The sequence below is a fragment of the Condylura cristata genome, unplaced genomic scaffold (assembly GCF_000260355.1).
Source record: "Condylura cristata isolate star-nosed mole 26May11 unplaced genomic scaffold, ConCri1.0 scaffold00016, whole genome shotgun sequence".
NCBI lineage: Eukaryota > Metazoa > Chordata > Mammalia > Eulipotyphla > Talpidae > Condylura > Condylura cristata.
In genome coordinates, this window is record NW_004567117.1 from 34,109,305 (window position 1) to 34,124,501 (window position 15,197).

The following is a 15,197-nucleotide window of genomic DNA, read 5'->3' on the forward strand; positions in this document are numbered from 1 at the left end:
TTTTCTTCTCATTTAGTATGAAAAGACTTCAAACTCTGGGAGATAGAATTATCTCTGCTGATAGGATAATACTTTCCAGAATTTGTTTTGGTCTTATCTCCCGGTGACCATAGGTAATCCTTCTTAGCATACAACCTTGACCTGAAAATTCTCTTTGATATATAGCCTTAGGATAAGAGTCAGGATTCCTGTGACAGATCCCTACATTTTTCCTAGAAGTAAGCTTGGCCCTAGCCAACTTTTCAGGCTGCTTTTTGGCTTTTTCATGACAGTATTATTTCTTTTAGGAACCATTATATGAACACGCCTTTGAGATCATTATGTGCCTAATGATGTTGAAGGTGTGTTCATATAGGAATACCTCCCAGAGTGCTGTATATCAGAGACATTTTCCCCTCTCCATTGGGTACAAAATGAAATGATCTTACTTCACACCTGCATTCCCTAGGAACCTGCTTCTGAGGTCACATTTGAGAATCTGCTTTGTAATTTATCAGCACAGTCATAATAAGCACAGCCAGCTTGCAGAAATAACTCAGCCCCCTGTCATACATATTGTTAAGTATCCATTTGGAGGAACCAGAAAGGGGGTTATCTTGTCAACATCTGGACATTATAATTTCATTAACTAGCCTTTTCCTTTGAGCTAACACTGACCTATGAGATACCTACGAAGTAGAGACCTGTGCCAGGCTAGACAGGCAGGGCAGCTGGGACTGGGTTCCTGCTCTTACAGAGCAATCAGCCTGGGGATAAAATAACAAAAGACAAGACATTACAGTGCTGTGAAGGAAGTTTCCATGGGGGCATGTCTTCTGTGACATCCAAGCTGGGATCTAAAAGGGATTCCCAGGCCAGAGCAGTGCGGTCTTGGCGGGAGGTGTTGTAGCTTAGGCCAGAGCACAGGAAGGCAGCAGAGGTGACAACAGAGGTCTTCATGGAATTGAGACAGTTCTGGAAGAGTTGGAAGGAAGCAGAGGATCAGGTCTCCAACTCAGCGTTTGCAAACTCCTCAAAGCTTACCTCTCCCTGCTCAGATGACAGCGAAAGTAGGGCTGGTAGGAGAAGAGCACATTCTTAGTGCACAGGTCAAAAGTCAGTACTCTTTAAATTTTGAAAATAAGAAACTTTACAGAAAATGTTTTAGTTTGTAGTTTTCTACCAGAAAAGTCAAACTTTCTTTTGGTGCATCTGAAATTCTTTTGTGAGCTATAAAACTTTAAGCCAAAATTTAAAGTTCATCTACTCCATTTAGACAAAAAGCTAGATAGAGTTTAATGCCAAGCAAACAAGAAAAGGTGCAGCAGGTGCATTTGTCCTTAGGACAATTAAATATTCAAAAAATATTCTATCAATTCACTTCTGCTTTCTGTTAATATATTATGTGAAGAATGAAAAGTTAGAGTGGAAAGGAAATAAGCCTAATGGTTGTTTGATGTTTAATGTAAATTAAATGTTTTGTATCTTTATGGATATGTCATCACCTTTTATGTGCCTCATAGGGAGTGGTAACGTGGCATAGTTAATAAACTCCGAGAAAAATTAATATAATAAAACACAGACAGAAAAGAATGTCTCTGGTATCTAGAGGGAAGTTGTCTTTATAGAAAAATTAAATGAAGAATGTAGTTGTTACCAAAGCTTTGGCCATGGACATCTTACTTAAAAATATTATTATTAGTTCTGGGTTTGAAAACTATTCTTTGGATTTAAATTCCTTTCAAAAATCGCCTTTTCCAGAATTTTGCTATAATGTTTTAAAAGGGGTTTCTTAAGAAAAAACCATGTTTTAGTGTGGCAAATTCACCTCTTCTTCTCCATGACAACAGATAAAGAAGTTGTAACCATGGCAACAGTAATGGGCCAGAGAGATTAGGGCCAGACTGGAGATTAGACCTCCAAAAGCAAAGAAAAGAAGTCCTGATTGCTTCCTTATTGAGACCTTATGTGAAGACAGGTTACTGTTGAGAGAAAGCGTGGAGGATTAGTAAGGACAAAATTAATGCCCCTGTACAAAGGAAGAAGCCATTCCTTTGTCAAAAACGTGTCCCTTCCTTTTCATAGGAGGGCTGTTTAAATTGAGGTAAAGAGTCCCTGATTAATTCTATTCTGAACCTTATCTGTGCCATCCAAGAGGTGTCCAGAGGAGCACAGGGAGAGGACACTCCCTGCAGCCTGGAAACCAGAGCTGGGGTCCCCTGACTCCTTCTTGTCAGCCCCTGAATGGGTGAGAAACCAACTCCTTGCTAGGGAACTGCTCCTAAGGAAAAGGCATTTGAAAGTTTCCCTCCTGCTGTTTGCAAACATTATTTGTCTAACTTCTTGAACCTTCTCAAAAAGATTTCTCCAGTTCATTGCTGAGCACATTTGTTTTTCATAATTCTCTTGGAAAAAGATCTAGTAAACAAGACATTTTCCTTAAACTGCTGAACTATGTAAGTAAAACATTTTGGAAAAAAAAATGGGATTTCAGATTGATGCAGTGGTAAAAAGGGGCATTTGTTATTTTGCAGATGATACATGTATAGACCAGAGACATTTGGACAAATGATAGGGATATTTTTCTTGCTTAAGGGTTTTGTCAAGTTAACTGCAGTAAGGGATTTTCTCTTACAAAATCTCCACTGGATGGCATAAGAAAGTGCCATAGCCTAGGCAATAAATGCTAACATTCCTTAAGGTCTTGCTGCACTGATGGATTTTGTTCTCATAGACTTCATTACGACAGATACCTTTAGGTTTTATTTTAATGTATATTTCTTTTTGTCAGCTTGATTCTTCATTTTTTTAAATTTTTATACTTTTTTATATATCATTGCTATTAACTATTATCATATTTTCCAAAGAACTTTGGGTCATTCTTTTGTAAAATGAAACACACATAAACTTAGTCACCAGGGGAAGGATTTCCCTGCTGGCCTAGGGGTTAAGTCTCAGCACGGTCACCTTGAAGGCCTGAGTTTGATCCCTGACCAGGGAGCTGACCCACATAGGATGCAGCAGACCTGTTCTGTCTTGCCCACTGCTTCCCTTAGAAGAGTATTTCAGCAGGTCTGACTGGTCTGCTCCCCAGTGTGTCTCTGGTAAATCTTCTTACCTTTACCCCACCCCCACCACCTCAGCACCTCTGGCCTATTCCCAGTTCTTCTACACACATACACTACACACACATATAATAATGATGATGATGATGATGATAATGATGATGATAGATAGATAGATAGATAGATAGATAGATAGATAGATAGATAGATAGATAGATAGATAGATAGATAGATAGATAAACTAAATTTACCAGTTGTCCCAAAGAGGAAAACCCAAGAAGATGTGACTGAGGGACAGTCAGGAGGAGAGACTGATTTGGATTTGGGGATGGTAAAATTCAGAGGACTGTGTACTCACCATTGAGTTAAGCAGCCCAGGAAGAGAATCAAGCTGAGAGGCAGTGAGGAGGAGGAAAAGGACAAATTTACCAGTTTGGGCTGTCTGTGGTCTAAAGGTTTTGTCAAGAGGTTTAGTATCGCCCATATTTTTGAGAGAGATGCTATGTATCCAAGCACCAATCTTCCCTCTGCCCCTCACCTCTCTGCCACAAAAGACTGACTAACTTGCAGCCACTCCCCCCACTTACTTCAAATACTGTTCTGATGAAGAAGAGAAGGGGGAAATTTTATCTACAAAGAAGTCAACTAAGAATCCATGAAACCAGAAATAACTTTGAAAGCTTTCTGCAGTTCCTCAAAATATTTCCTTTTAGAGCTGATATGTATCATAAATTGATAATGTTTCTGGAACTATTGAATGTCTCCCATCCTCCACTGAGTGGCTCTTTCAGCTAGTAGGAATTTAGTTCAAACAGGAAAGTCGACACTGACAGCCCTGGAGAATGTGCGTGCAAAACTGTAGACTCACTTTGATATAAAGTAGAGGACATGACCTGTAAAAGTCAGTCCCTGCAAAAGTCAGTTTGAAAATTGAATGAAGGCAAATGGGTATTTGTGGTATGGGGATAGAAATCACCTGTCCACATGAAACACACATTTCCTAGTTTCATTCAACTAGGGGGTTCATTAAACATGAAGAACTGTGCTATCCAGCAAATAAAAAGTATGATTTCACACATATACTTAATCAAAAACTTCTAGTATAGGTTATAAATGCCCCAACTAGTTGAGAAAACATTTTTTAATTGTGATTAATCAGGTATTCCTATAAGTAATGATTGTTAAATTTCACTGTAAATACAGTGGTGTTCTGTGGGTTACATGCCTTGTACACCTTAGAGAATATTTTTCTCTTTTTTTTCTATTTGAGAAGGTAAAACATGAAAACTCTTCCTGCTTTTTGTGAGGCTGATTCAACTTTTTCTTGTTTCTCTTAATTTTGTGTGTTCTTAGTAAATACATAAACTAGCTCCTTCAAATTGAAGCCAAAGCAGTATAAATTGTTTCTGAGTTGAGTAAATTTGGTACAACTACTTGCTTACCTGAAGCATGTACACTCACAGCTCTGTTTTCTGTGTCATGCCTTCACAGAACATTTTTTTATTGTCATGGATGCCATAAATAATCAAAGCTCATAGAATCAACTGTGCTAACAGCTAGCCACACTGTTTTTTTTTTTTTATTTTGTTTTGTTTTCCCCAATTAATTCTTATTTATCTCTAATTCCATTTGCTGCTTCTTTGTTTCCCTTCACTTTTCTTCTTTCCTTTAGGTCCTGTGGGAGTGCAGCAGTCCATTTGCTAGTGAGTCTGCTTTGCCTCCTTGCAACTCCATGCCACCAAACTCTGATAGTCTCTTCTCCTTCCTCCTAGCTTTTCCAAGCTCCAATGTCCTCCCTTCTGCTCCCAGAGACGTGGTCCCTGTCTTGGTTTCCAGTCGGTTTGTCCGTCTCAGCTGGCGCCCACCTGCAGAAGCAAAAGGGAACATTCAAACCTTCACTGTCTTTTTCTCCAGAGAAGGTGACAACAGGTAGGTACTAATCTATGCATCCTTTTAAATGTATGCTATCAGGTAATGGAGGTAAGAGATATTGAGTAGGGACTTTGGAGATCATGTGAAATTTCTACTGAGTCTTCACTCGTCAGGGAGATAATATATCTATATCTAGTGAGTTGTTCTAAAGCAGATTGTTTATGGAATAATTTAATAAGTTCAAAGTGATACAACTGAATTAGTTTGTATTTTGCTACATCAGGGTATAGAAGAGCCACTGTGGCTGGGTTGGAAAGGCTCTCTGTCATTTACACCACATGATCTCAAGAAAACTAAGTGACTATGAGAGGGCCTCCTATACTCAATTTGTTATGGGTAATTGCGGAGGTGTCTTCAAACCTACAAGCAATTCCCAGAAATCAGCAGAGTGCCCAGGAATTCAGTTTAATTCACCTCAGTTTTAACACTCTCTACTTGAAGATGACATCAGATTCTACATCTGAGGGCTGAGTCTCCCAGGACTGCATTTCATGTCAGATGCCATTTGCAAACCTGAACCATCACCTATACTTCTGGCCAAAGTATTGCAGACTGGAGGTTCTCACACCTCTTTCCTTAAACTTCAAGTGTCCCAATCACGAGCACAGAACTTCACAATTACTGTGCTTCTGACTATAAACGTGAGGCCCCCATGACCCTCTCCTCAAATTTGATGAATTTGCTAGAGTGACTCTTAGAACTCAGGAAATCCATCACTGATTTTTTTATAAAAGGAAATAACGTGGGAACAGTCACAAGGAAGATGCTCCTGGAAAGGGATGAGGAAAGGGTGCTGAGCTCACCATGCTCTCTCTGAGCCCACCACTCTCTTGGCACCTTCACAGGTATACCTTTTGGAAAGTCTAAAACCCCATTCTCTTGGGTTTTTATGGAGACTCTACCTAGGCATGATGGATTAAACATTCACTGTGCGCAGTTGAACTCAGTCTTCAGCCGCTCTCCCTTCTGAGGAATTCTGGGGTCCAGCCCTCTACTCAGGTGTTAAATTCTCATGCAGGCAACCAGTTCCCATCCTTAGCATTTTCTTGAGTCATTTCATTCACATAACAAGAGACACCTTTGTCAAATTGTTAACACAGAGAAAATTCTAAGAGTTTTGGGAGATCTGACTAAGGAACTATGGATGAAGGTCAACTGCCCTACAGAAATAGATACCCGGATATCTAAATGACCAAATATTTCTTATAAATCACAGTATTGCTACTTCCCAGTGCCTGCCTTTACACTTCAATAAAGAGGAAATGACAATACTCACCTTGGAATGTTTGTAAAAATTAAATTAAATTACATATATAAAAGGGGCAGCAGGGTATCTAGAATTTGGAGGAAGTTGTCAGTATTTTATTGAGTAGGCAAAAGTGAACTGTATGTATCTTATTCAAGATCTACTGCTGGTTGTTTTCCAACATTTCCACCTTAAAATGTTTCACCATGTTTCACTACTTTAAAAAGAGGAAGCTTAATTTCTATTTCTAAGGTAAATACTTGTTAAGTGTTAATTTTTATATATATATACACATATATATGTGTATATATATGTGTGTGTGTGTATAAAAGAATAAACTATATGTTTCTCACTTTTTTTGAATTTTCCCTAACATTTTATATTTCACATTTGATCATTCTAGTATCTATAGCCTTTGTACATATAATTCAGAGATCTATTTCTGCTGTTTCTTCCATGGTAATTCTCTGTTAACTCTAATCCCCAGAAATTTACCTGAAAGAGTATTTAAGGCGAAGGGTTTTAAATTCATTTCTAATGGGAGTACTTACTTTGCCAAATGAGACCATATTAAACAATTTTTTTCTTAATACTTATTTGTTATGTTTAGGTCTCATACTGATATTTTACCCAAAAGTCCATAAACATGCTAGCATTACTGTGTACCACTTTTAACAATCAACTCAAATGAATGAATGCAGTCTGTGATAAGGAATTCTCTGATTTGTTTTTCTCTTCCAACTGTGCTCAGACAGCGACTAGCAAAAACATTTCCCAGTTCTTTCCTGAGGTTAATTTTAATTTCTAGCTCACTCATTAAGGCTTGATCTTTCGGGATCCTCTATGCTAGATTCTCTAGTCAAGCCTCATGCATCACCTTGGAAGGTTTGTTTCTTGCTCTCCTTTCCCATTAGCTGCTAAAAATCTTAGTTCTTTGCCTCTAGTAATGGGAAAAATCCCTCAGGGAAACACCATATCCATGGGTCTGCTTTCTTACTGTCCTAATTTACTAAACTTTGCAACTCACATATTTAGGGATAAAAAGATTAACGACAGTAATGTTTTACCCAACATTTTAGGTGTGTTATATAACACAGGATTTTATTTTTTTACATAAGACATTTCTTTGTGTTGTTAGAAATGGAATATATGTTCAATCTTTGAAACTCTTAAAATCGAAGCATGAAGCAACTCTATAAAGAGATCACATAGAAGGAATCAGAAAGCTAGGACGATCTCATTGATTGTTGGGATTTTGATATTGTCTTAAAATTAAAGATGATCAAAGAGATCGGCATGTCAAAGTTCAATTTATTTAGAGAAAGACTATCTTGTCAGATATCATGATTTTCTAGAGAAGAACCCCTATTTATAAATGTACTCAACAGACCTGCCTTGTTCCTCACACAGAGAGGTGACATCATCTTAATGTTCTTCAGTACATCATGATCTTGACAGGACCTTTGTAGAGCCTCTGTCTGTTGACATGACTGAATTCAGACCTCCATACCTTAAGCTTCTCATATATATCGTCACTCTAAAGTGGGTACCCATTGGTAGGCAGGGGCTTATGGGGTTTAATAGCTTTTTCTTTATCCTTGACTGAGAACTGCATTCTCTTTCTCTGAAGTACACCAGCCAAAACAATGGGACCTGTTATACTATTCATATAGGTGGAGTTTATTGGAGGGTAGGGGGGTGGTCACATGGGGTAGGCGGGGAGTAAAGAGGGAGAAGAGAGAGAGGGTAAAGGCAGACAGAAAGAATATGTGCTGCTAGTATACAGGGTTGAGCTGACAGTAATCCATGCTTCTCCCATTTATTGTTGTGGAGAAGAAAGGACTGGATAACTGTCACAAATACTACGATGATGCTGAAATGCTACCAGAGCACTGTAGGAAGAAGCCTGGATTCAAGTGTGAAGTTTCCATGCCTCTCAGTGCTTTAAACACATAGTGATCTTTAGGAACAAGTCAGCATTCAGATGGGACAATCACAGGCGCTGACCGCAGTGGTATTTAGCTTTCAGCACTGTACTGTGATAATCAGACAGATAAACAGTAGAACTCCTCCCATGCTGCCTCTCAAAATGCTTTTCTTTTCATTTGGCAGCAGCCAGTGAAATCTCTCTAAGATTTCTATTTTCTTTTACAAGTTGACTTCACTTTAGGGTGAGAGAAATACACCTATATGTCTGCCTGTGTTCCCTGAGACCATTCATTGCCCTGAAGAAGCTACACGTGTTTCATCTTATCTCGGCAGCGCTTTAACCTGTAACCTTATGCCGATCCTCACAAATGTGCTGGCTCTCAGTGTGTGCAGTTATGAAAACTAAAAGCATTCATTTTTGACTGGTTTTCTTTGTGAATTCTCAACGAGTTCCTGGAACACCTTAAATTCAACCCACCCAAAACCTTACTCTCTATCGCCTCCTTAAATATCTTTTCTCTCTCTTTCTCTTGGCCTATGTTAGTGCTTTCCATCCTGTTGACCAAGCAAAACCCCCAAGTCATATTTTACTCCTCCCTGCCTCAGAGTGCTGCCATCCATCACCTAGACCTGGCAGGTCTCCCTCTGCCGCCACTCACCCGTGCCCCCTTTGTTCTTATTATCTTCACCATCGCTTACCTGATCTCTGACAATAGCGTCCAATCTTCAAATCCATCCTCCTCACTGTCTCCAGTTATCTTGTTGAAATACAGCTTAGGACACTCACACCACTGCTCAGCAATGTGAATGTTCTTAAATTTAAATTTGATAACGTTTTTGTAGGAAGATGAGTACATAATAACTTTCAAACTCCTTTAATTGGAAGTTTATTCCCAGTCCTTGCATAGAAAGAGTGTGGTTCCCATGAACTGTGAGGGTAAAAATGTACCATTTAACTGCAAGTTGGCTGGATTTAAAAGTAGTACTAGTATTTGTGATATGTGTGACTTTTGTGTATTTAATTATGTAAAATATAGAAATATCTTCTCTGTCATGTCAGACGGGGGGAACTACATTCTGCTCAGGATTGTTGTGAGAATTTGAAAGAATTCAAATAAAGTACCCAAAACAGTCACTGCACTTGGACAGAATGGAAGATTGGGGTAGGGAGCTCAGAATAGTGTCAACTCAGAGACAGTGGGACAAACAGGCTCAAAAAAGATTAGCAGCGGTACTACAATTAGTAATAATACTAATGCTTTGCTGTTTTATTTATTTATTTTTGGCATGACCATGTATTTTCATAACTGCTTGCTTTTCCTACTTATAATAGCGCTTAATCCTTTCCTCATCTATTGAAATCTTTCTTATCTTTCAAGCCCCAGCTATGGCAACCTTCCATACCCGCTTCACTAGTCATTGTGACCCCATCACTAACCTCTCTGGGACCTCAATATTATACGTTTTCAGTTGAGGCAATAGTGGGCTACAGCACTGTGTAGAATCCATAGTGCAGTTTCACATCTAATCCAGTGACAGCACCCACAGTGCCCAGCACCGAAGTTCTAGTCACCACCTACTTTCCCACAGTCAGCCTCCTCTGTTTCGCTCACTGCCCTACCCCCATCCTCTGTCTTCTTCCTTTCTGGTTTCAACAGCATACTGTCACCTCATGCTGAAGGTTCTTATCTCCCTCTCCTCAATTTAAGACTTCGATCAGGACAAAGTTTTCACTCAGTACTTCATTGGTTCTCTGGTATTTTCATCGTCCCTCGTGTTTCAAGTTTTCCTTCACTTTTTAAACAGCTAAAATTGCATAGTCAATTGTTATGGACACAGACATAAATCATAATTTCTATCTCATTTCATATTAATTGCTTGGCAAAGAACAACTCAAGTAAATGTAATTTTCTACTTACTCTGGACTTGCATGCTTGTAGCTGCATATAACATTATTTCATTATTATTTGAATAAATGCAAATAAAGTTATCTAGTCTTCTAGTCTTAAAATGTATGACTACTCATTTCAAGTTGCCCCTTAATGCTGGTGGGAATTATATTGTATATATCAGCCCGTTGTTCTCTCCCAGACTCCTAGTGATATTTCATGACTGTCTCTCTCTTTTCAAACTTCCGCACTTCTTTTCATTCTTCATTCACCTTGCTTGTATCAGTAGTTAGCTGGAAAATAGTAGCAGTCAGAAGGAAAGTGCCTCAACCCCTGTATCTGATGCCTATACCTACCCAGAGTGTCTGTAAGCATATAATCAGTTTTGCTTAGATTTCCATAAAAGAACTGCTCATGCTCTCAACTGAAGCCAAACTTTCACTTATGCACTAGAGCTCATCCTTTCTTGCAAATAGAAATACAGAGCTCTGGCATTCTTCCTCCTCATCAGCAAATTTCTTCATGTCAGCGGATCATGCCCATCCGCATAAGCATGAAGTGACATCCTCCATCTTGGCAAATCCTCTCTAGAGCAGTGTTGTTCCCTCTTCCCCACTCATTCTCTGTCCCCTTTTATAGCAGTATACTGTGAGCCACACCAACTTATTCCAGTCAGAATTTGTCCTAGTGTAACAGGTACAGTTTTCATGGACTCCGCCCCCACTCCAGATATTGGAACTACTAATCCCATCAATGCCAAGGAGAAGCATCGTAGGACATGAGGGTGGAGCTGAGCAGCCAGGTTAGGATAAAACCAGACATGTGAGCTCTGGGGAGCTCTTGGCCTGGTTCTCAGCTGGTCGTTTGGCTCTCGATCGGTTTTCATGTGCTGGTGGAGTCCAAGTCAGCAGAACTGGTAGGACATTCTAGTTGACTTGTGTTTCCCTTCCTCTTCCCCTGGGCTGTTCCTTTACCTTTCTCCTTGTAAATAAACCCATTATTGAACCTTTTTGTGTGCGTCCATAATACTATTGAATCTTAAGCTCGCGGGTCATCATATGTTTGTCTAATTTTTTATTGCTTAAAACTGAATAAATGAGGCCCTTTCTGGTAACACAACAGGTTACAGTGCAGCACTGTGAGAGCTGCAGCCACTTCAGCATGAGTTCAAGCCCCAACCAGCAGGGTGACCCACATGGTGCAGCAGACCTCTCCTGATCCACTTGCTGCTCCCCTCAGTAGTGCATTTCAGTCAATCTGCCTGTCTTGCTCCCCATTCTGTCTCTGGTGATCCTCTCACTGCCCCCACACCTCTGGCCTGTACCCCAGTTCCATGTACATAAATAAATAAGTCTTAAAAATAATAAAATAAAGCTGAATAAATGAAAATAAACTGTATCTTGCATCCTGCCCTTCCTTCTGTCTTTAACAACCAGCAGGCCTCATGAACCTACACAATAACCCCCCCATTCTACTTTCACCACAGCACCTGGAGTAACCTTTGAACCCTGTAGTGACTCCTTGCCTTATGCAGAGAATAAGTAGAACTCTCCTGAGCTGGCCTCTTTTCACCTTTTTCACATACTATTCTTTCCACTTTCCTCTTGCCTCCTTACTTTCCCCTCTCCAGTTTCACTGGCTTCATTGTGTTTCTAAAATATAGCAGGCATCCTCCTCTCGACACTTTGAATTGCCTGGTCAGTCTGCTTAGAGTATTTTTCACTCAGAGATCCATTCACAGCATGCGCTAGGATTTTGCTGAAAGACACTATCTGATGGCCTTACCCTGACTGTTAATTTCCCAGGCCCCCTTTCATTCTTATTTTTCTCCACAACTTTATTTCCTCTACTTATGGAATCTACTCTCTTCCCCGCCAGAACATAAGCATCCTGTGGGCAGGGATGCTTTTATCTCCTTTAGTGAAGTAAAATGCATTATCTCTCCTTTTATTGGCACTGTTTTTTCAGGACCTAGAAAAATACCTAACTCAGCAGATACAAATTATGCACAGAACGGTCAAATTATGCACAGAACGGTCAGTTACTATGTGAGATGCTCCACATAGCAGAGCTTCAGTCTTGTAGTTCAGAATTCATCAGTCTTCCATTCTCCTTTCCCTTCACTCTGATTCTATGACAAATACAGCATTTGCCACTTTTTTCTGGCTTTCTGTGTGTCTTAGGATGTGTGTTTCTCACCCTGGTTTTCAAGACTGGATCTTGTAACTCCCCTCCCAGTGCCTAGTATCATGTCATGTGACAATGTTTGTGACTGGAACTGAAGTGATAAAGTGGCAGACAACTAGAGTTTGTATTCTCCATGGAATATTTTTCTTACCCAATAAAATGAATTATCTTACTGAGGCAGATGAATAAGCTCAATAAAAACTTTTTTAATGAGGAAAAAGTTGCTTTTGAAATTTGGTTCAAATATCCCTGTTCATTTTGTGTTTCCCAGCTCTTAACTAGAGCAAATATATGCCATATGTCTCAGAGCAGTTAGCTGCAGATGCTTGTTTGCTCATATAGGTTTACTTAGCTCCTTAACACAATAGCTTCTTAAAAGGATTTAACATTTGCCTCAGATTAACAATGACTTTGTCAGGCAAATTACTCTACCTCGGATTATCATTAATCTACCTGACTGTTTAATGGTGTCAATAATGCAAGTGCTATAGTTAACATTTGTTATTCAGCCCTTGGGGATGTTTTCATTTCATAAATCACAGAGCAGCATAAATTCCAGAACCACAAAGCTAGAATTCACAGAGAACCAACTATCCCCTCCTATTACCTAGAATATATTAGAACCAAAAGTGATCGCTGTGATTCAAGTCCAACTTTCTGTTACTTCAAAATGAGCCTCAGGGGGAGGGGAAACCCCATGTCTAAGGCTACAGAGCCAGCATCAATAATGAGAGACAGCATTTAGTGAGCACTTACTGTACATACACCAGGGTTAACATCTTAAATAAATTATGCTGCTTAATCCTCACAACAAAACATTCTCCAGATGAGGCTTAAAGGGGACATTTGCAGCTGTGCTACACAGCTAGTAAGTGCAGGAAGTAGGATTTAATGCCAGGCTGACTCCAAAGCAGGTACTTCCAATCACTGCATCAGCGTGTGCTGAACAGAACATTGCTAATCACTAGAGAGTTAGTTTCCTCACGTTGAATAATAATGGCTTCAGACCCTTTTGGTTATGATAAATTCTAGACAAAGTTAAGGAACTGTGCCTAAATACTTGCTCACTTCCTGGTGAACATTTGATTTTTAATAGCTAGGTCCATGTGCAAATTATTGTGTGAGTCAGAAATGAAGTCAGTGCACTGCGGGTTTTCCCAATACATTCTTCGAGAGGGTTCCATCACTTTCACAATGATCAGTTCATCTGATTCTCAGATAAGATGGGTTTGATCATGTATGTTGTACACACGAGTTCGCCTTGTTTGCTTCAGAAAGTCAAAAAAGCAGTGCCAAAGAAGCTATACAGGAAGTAAAGATGAGAAGCAGGATTTAAAAGCCGAGTTTCTAGTCCAGTGATCTCTTCACCTATCATACAAAGTAAAAGATACATCTTAAAAGCAGTACATGGAAAGTACTGAGGGGGTAGATGAAAGAATTAAAACACTCTCCTGAGCATCCTTCAGTTTAATCCATGCAAGAGCCCTGTGAGGTGGCTGATAAGGGACTGGTATCTTCATTTTGCAAATGAAGCAGACAGTCTCCAAGAGAGCCCTAACTTGCTCAAGGTCATATGCCAGTTAGGTGGTAGAACAAAGACTGGGCTGGATCTTCCAAGTTGTAGCACTGTGTGCTTTCTGTTGCTTGATGCTTTCTCAGCAAACCTCTGTTCACTGCTCAGGATTATAGGCCTCTTTCTGTGATTGATATGAAGGGTTCATTTTAGAATTCTCTATGCATTACATTTCAACATGGTGTTTACAATATATTCTCTCCCTGCTCTTCAGAGCTGAGGACTGTGCAGCTGACAGAGCTTGTTATCCATGAAGGGAGTGTGCTGTGATGGGAAAGGAACAAGAGTCAGAATCCAAAGCCCAGTATTCTGGCCAGGGTTTGAAGCTTGCAATTAGTGTAATTAGATCAGGGCTAATTCCACTCTCTGGGTTTGTAGGCCAGAGGTGCAGGGGTGGAGGCAGGATGAGAGACTTCACCAGAGAAACAGTAGAAGCAGAGCAGGCAGATCTACTGAAATACACTGCTTAGGGTAGCAGCAGGTGAGGTAGGAGAGGTCTGCTGTACTATGTGGATTAGTTCCCTGGCCTGGCCTGGATTCAGACTCAAGCCCTAATACTGATAGTGTTGTGCTTGGCTTCCATACAGAATATAAGACCCTTTCCTACTTACCTCAAAACTCTAAATGTTCTTAGACCATTGCGTGAGAGGATAGTGATTTAGTCCTTTCAATGGACATAATACTGAACACTACCTGTAAGAGCCATGTATTCCTGAATGACTTATTAGTCATTCAGGAATAAGTTGACTGTGTGTCTTACACTGTGTTAGAAATAATGGAGAAGACAGCAGCTCTTTGGAAGCAGTTAGTAATGTTGGGAGGATCATTCTACTGATGAATATACAATTTTACACTGTTAAGAGCTTTAAAGTAAAGGTATGAACTTGTGTAAGAGAAGTTAAAAACATGTTCATGTCTATACCATAGCATGTTTTAAAGAAGCATATGGCTGGAGCACAATGCAGGCCAGCTGGATGGATGCCAGGAAGCTCTTTATCAGCCAAGAGATGAGGGTATCTTGAACTGCAAGGGGGTGTTGGAGAAAATGGAGCAGTGGAGACAGATTCAGGAGATACTTGGAAAAATGATCTGGATGGTGTGATCAGTTGGGCATTAATGGTGAAGGTGATGGTTCAAGGATAGTTGCAGGGTTTCTGGCTTATTTAAATGGATGTGTGGTATTTGTTGAGGCTATAATGTTGAGAAAGGTCCAGCTATTAGAATGAAAATGATAAGTTTAGTTTCAGACATGTTGCATTTGATATACCTTTATAACATTGTAGAAGAAATATCAAACAAGGCCTTGAAAATAGGAATCTGGTGATCAGAGAAAAAAAAAACTGGCTGAATATTCCTATATATAGATATATAATGTGTATATTTAAGTGTATATACAT

General features: G+C 39.7%; 1 protein-coding gene across 1 annotated transcript in view; it reads left to right on the forward strand.

Moving 5' to 3' along the window:
- Positions 1 to 15,197, forward strand: part of DCC (DCC netrin 1 receptor) — a 977,719-nt gene that overhangs the window by 680,096 nt on the left and 282,426 nt on the right. Inside the window, exon 8 of the mRNA XM_004683911.1 lies at positions 4,817 to 4,973. Within this exon, the coding sequence (XP_004683968.1) occupies positions 4,817 to 4,973 (157 nt within the window). The remainder of the gene's footprint in view (positions 1 to 4,816; positions 4,974 to 15,197) is intronic.